Genomic DNA, 3,006 nt, shown 5'->3' with positions numbered 1-3,006 from the left:
GGTCGGTAGAAAGATCAAAGCCTTTAAGGGCAAATACTCCATTGAGCATGGCCTTGTAGCCTTTAATGGCAGTGACTGACATTCTGCAATCCTGTCTAAGAAAGACCAAAAAATCTGCAATCTTCTGGCTGGTGGGATTAGAGACCGTGTGACCTTCTCTCTTGCACCACTCTCGAAACCTCTTCCACTTGTATTGGTAATTCATAATAGTGGAAGGTCTTTTAGATTTTGCCAGGAATTCCGTAACTCGGGAGGAATAGCCTCTGTGACGAAGGATTCGCTTGACAGTTTCCACGCAGTTAGCTGTAGCATGGGGAGAGCTTGATGGAATTTGCGAACATGAGGCTGACGAAGTAGATCTCTGCGCTGCGGTAGGCTACCAAGGTTGATCTCAGGAAGTCAGCTATTGATTCTGCCTTCTTTTCGATGAGGATAAGGTTAAGGAAGCTCTTCGGGTGGCAGATAAGGCTGCTTCCATTTCTTTCCAGCAAGCAGCAGCTCGGGCACTGGTTAAGCCAAGGCCAGCTGCTGGCACACCCCTGGTGGATCGTGGTCCCTGCGCGGCGTCCACTGGTGAATCTTCTCATCGGACTTCGCTTTCCACATGGCGCATAGAACCGGTCTCTCGTTCAAGAGCGCCGCATCAGAGGTCTTCCTCCACTCTTCCTTCTACTTCTCGCCCTAAGAAGATGGGGAAGTTTTTTCGGAAGTAGATTGGCCGCCTTCCCAAGTTCCAGTAGGAGGTTGTCTGGCCAAGAATCTAGACAGTTGGATGGCAATTGGTGCAGAGGCATGGGTTCTCTCCATCCTTCGCGAAGGTTACAAGATCCCCTTCACATCTCTTCCCCCTGTCACCTCGGCACCTTTGGAGTTTCGTTCTTACACTCCAGGTTCCGAGAAGGGCAAGGCACTAGAATCCGAGGTCCAACGTCTCTTGACAAAGGGAGCAATAGAGGAGACGTCTGCAAATCCAGGTTTTTACAGTCACCTCTTTGTGGTGCCCAAGAATACAGGAGGCTTCGCCCAATCCTCGATTTATCCACGCTGAATCGTTATGTGACTACCACTCCCTTCAGGATGGAAACGGTGAGGACGGTTATGTCCGCCATCCACAGACACGACTGGATGACTGCCATCGATCTCCGGGATGCTTATTTTCAGATCCCAGTCCATCCAGACAGCCGAAAGTTTCTCCGCTTTATATGGAGAGGGCGTCACTTCCAGTTCAGGGTTCTTTGCTTTGGCCTCTCCACGGCCCCTCAAGTTTTTACCAGGATGATGGGTCCAGTTTCAGCGGCTTCACATCAACAAGGAGTTCGCCTCCTCCGTTACTTAGACGACTGGCTGCTGTTAGCTCACTCGAAACAGACGGCACTCGAGGCAACCAGTTACCTCCTCCGTCTGTGTGCATCACTGGGAATCCAGGTAAACTGGGAAAATTCATCGTTTTCACCCTCCCAGACAAGGATTTATTTGGGGATGGAGATTCGCTCTCCTCTTTTGAAGGTTTTCCCGACACAGAAACGCCTAGAGAATCTACAACTTCAAATCAAGACTTTTCTAAGTGTTCAGTCCCCTCCAGCAAAGGCTTGGTTAACCCTCCTAGGCCACATGTCCTCTCTGCTGCATCTAATTCCCGGGGCAAGACGGAGGATGCGCAGCCTTCAATTTCGCCTTTCCCAATTCTGGGATCGCCAGTCCGACGGAGACAACCTTCCAGTTCCTTGGGATTTCGAAATCCTGGACGATCTTCAGTGGTGGACACTGGACTACAATTTTTGGTTGGGACAGTCCCTTCAGTTAGCTTCCCCGGATGTTTGTCTGTACACAGATGCTTCCACCGTCGGCTGGGGAGCGTCGATTCTACACGATTCAGTGAGCGGTGTGTGGGCCACTCACGAGCTCTCTTTACACATCAACCTTCTAGAACTCAAAGCTATACGTCTCGGCCTTCTGCACTTCAAGGATCATGTCCGAGGACAGACGGTGGCAGTGTTCTCCGACAATGCCACGGCTCTGTCGTATCTGGCAAAAGAAGGCGGGACTCGTTCAGGAAGCCTCAATGCCGAGGCTCAAGCCATCCTACAGTGGGCGGAGGATCATGCCATTACATCCTAAACATTTACAAAAGCATGTGTTGAAGGTATGCAGGTTTTAGGAAGAAAATGATTCCTTACCCAACAGTCTGATCTGTATTTTCTTGATACAGTATATTAACCTTTCATAAATACAACAAATACACTGTAAAAAAACAGAAATTTCATACAGTGTGGGGAACCTCTCTATCATGCATAGCACAAATCAAAGTTGCCTGCACCACAAATGGATGGAAGTTTAACAGCACTTACAATACTCTTCAAGTTACCTATAGGCGCTATAGGCCAGGACATCAAAAATAGATAAAACAAAATAAGGACAACACAATACAGAAAGCTTTCCATGAAAGGAGTGAACGAGTAAGTGAGGAGTAAAATATAAAGCAGAGTTTGCATTATTTTTATGTATAGTCATTACTAAGTATGCAATTTGATGATAACGTCATGGTTAGTATAAGGTAAGGTAGATTGAGTTAGGTGATTCAGACTCATAATTAGGGTAAGGTATAGTAAATTAGGGTAAGAAAATAATAACAGGTGAAATAGGGTTAAGTGAAGTGTGTAAATGACGTAAGGATTGCTAAGGTAATATGGGTTTATATGTGTTTGTGGAATGGTTAGGTTGAAGGCAAGTTACCTATAGTAGGTGAGTTGCAGATAACATTACTTATATAAAGTTAAGCAGGGAATAAAGTAAGGATAAAGTTATGTTAGGAAGAACAATTTATTAGAAATAGTAAGAAAGGATAGCTTTGACTGAGGTCAGGCAAGGGAAGGTTTGTTAGGTAAACTATAAATGAATTAAGATAGTAAAGTTTAGGTTGTGAAATAAGGTAAGGATAGTATAACGAGAGAGAGAGAGAGAGAGAGAGAGAGAGAGAGAGAGAGAGAGAGAGAGAGAGAGAGAGAG

General features: G+C 46.1%; 1 protein-coding gene across 1 annotated transcript; it reads left to right on the top strand.

Moving 5' to 3' along the window:
• The first annotated feature begins 1,098 nt into the window (after positions 1-1,098).
• LOC123499932 lies at positions 1,099-2,118 on the top strand. The gene has a single exon (XM_045248464.1). It carries the CDS (start codon positions 1,099-1,101, stop codon positions 2,116-2,118), a length of 1,020 nt encoding a protein of 339 aa, XP_045104399.1.
• Positions 2,119-3,006: the final 888 nt, after the last annotated feature.

Source organism: Portunus trituberculatus, chromosome 50, assembly GCF_017591435.1.
Source record: "Portunus trituberculatus isolate SZX2019 chromosome 50, ASM1759143v1, whole genome shotgun sequence".
Lineage (NCBI taxonomy): Eukaryota > Metazoa > Arthropoda > Malacostraca > Decapoda > Portunidae > Portunus > Portunus trituberculatus.
This window is presented reverse-complemented; position numbering and strand designations above follow the sequence as displayed.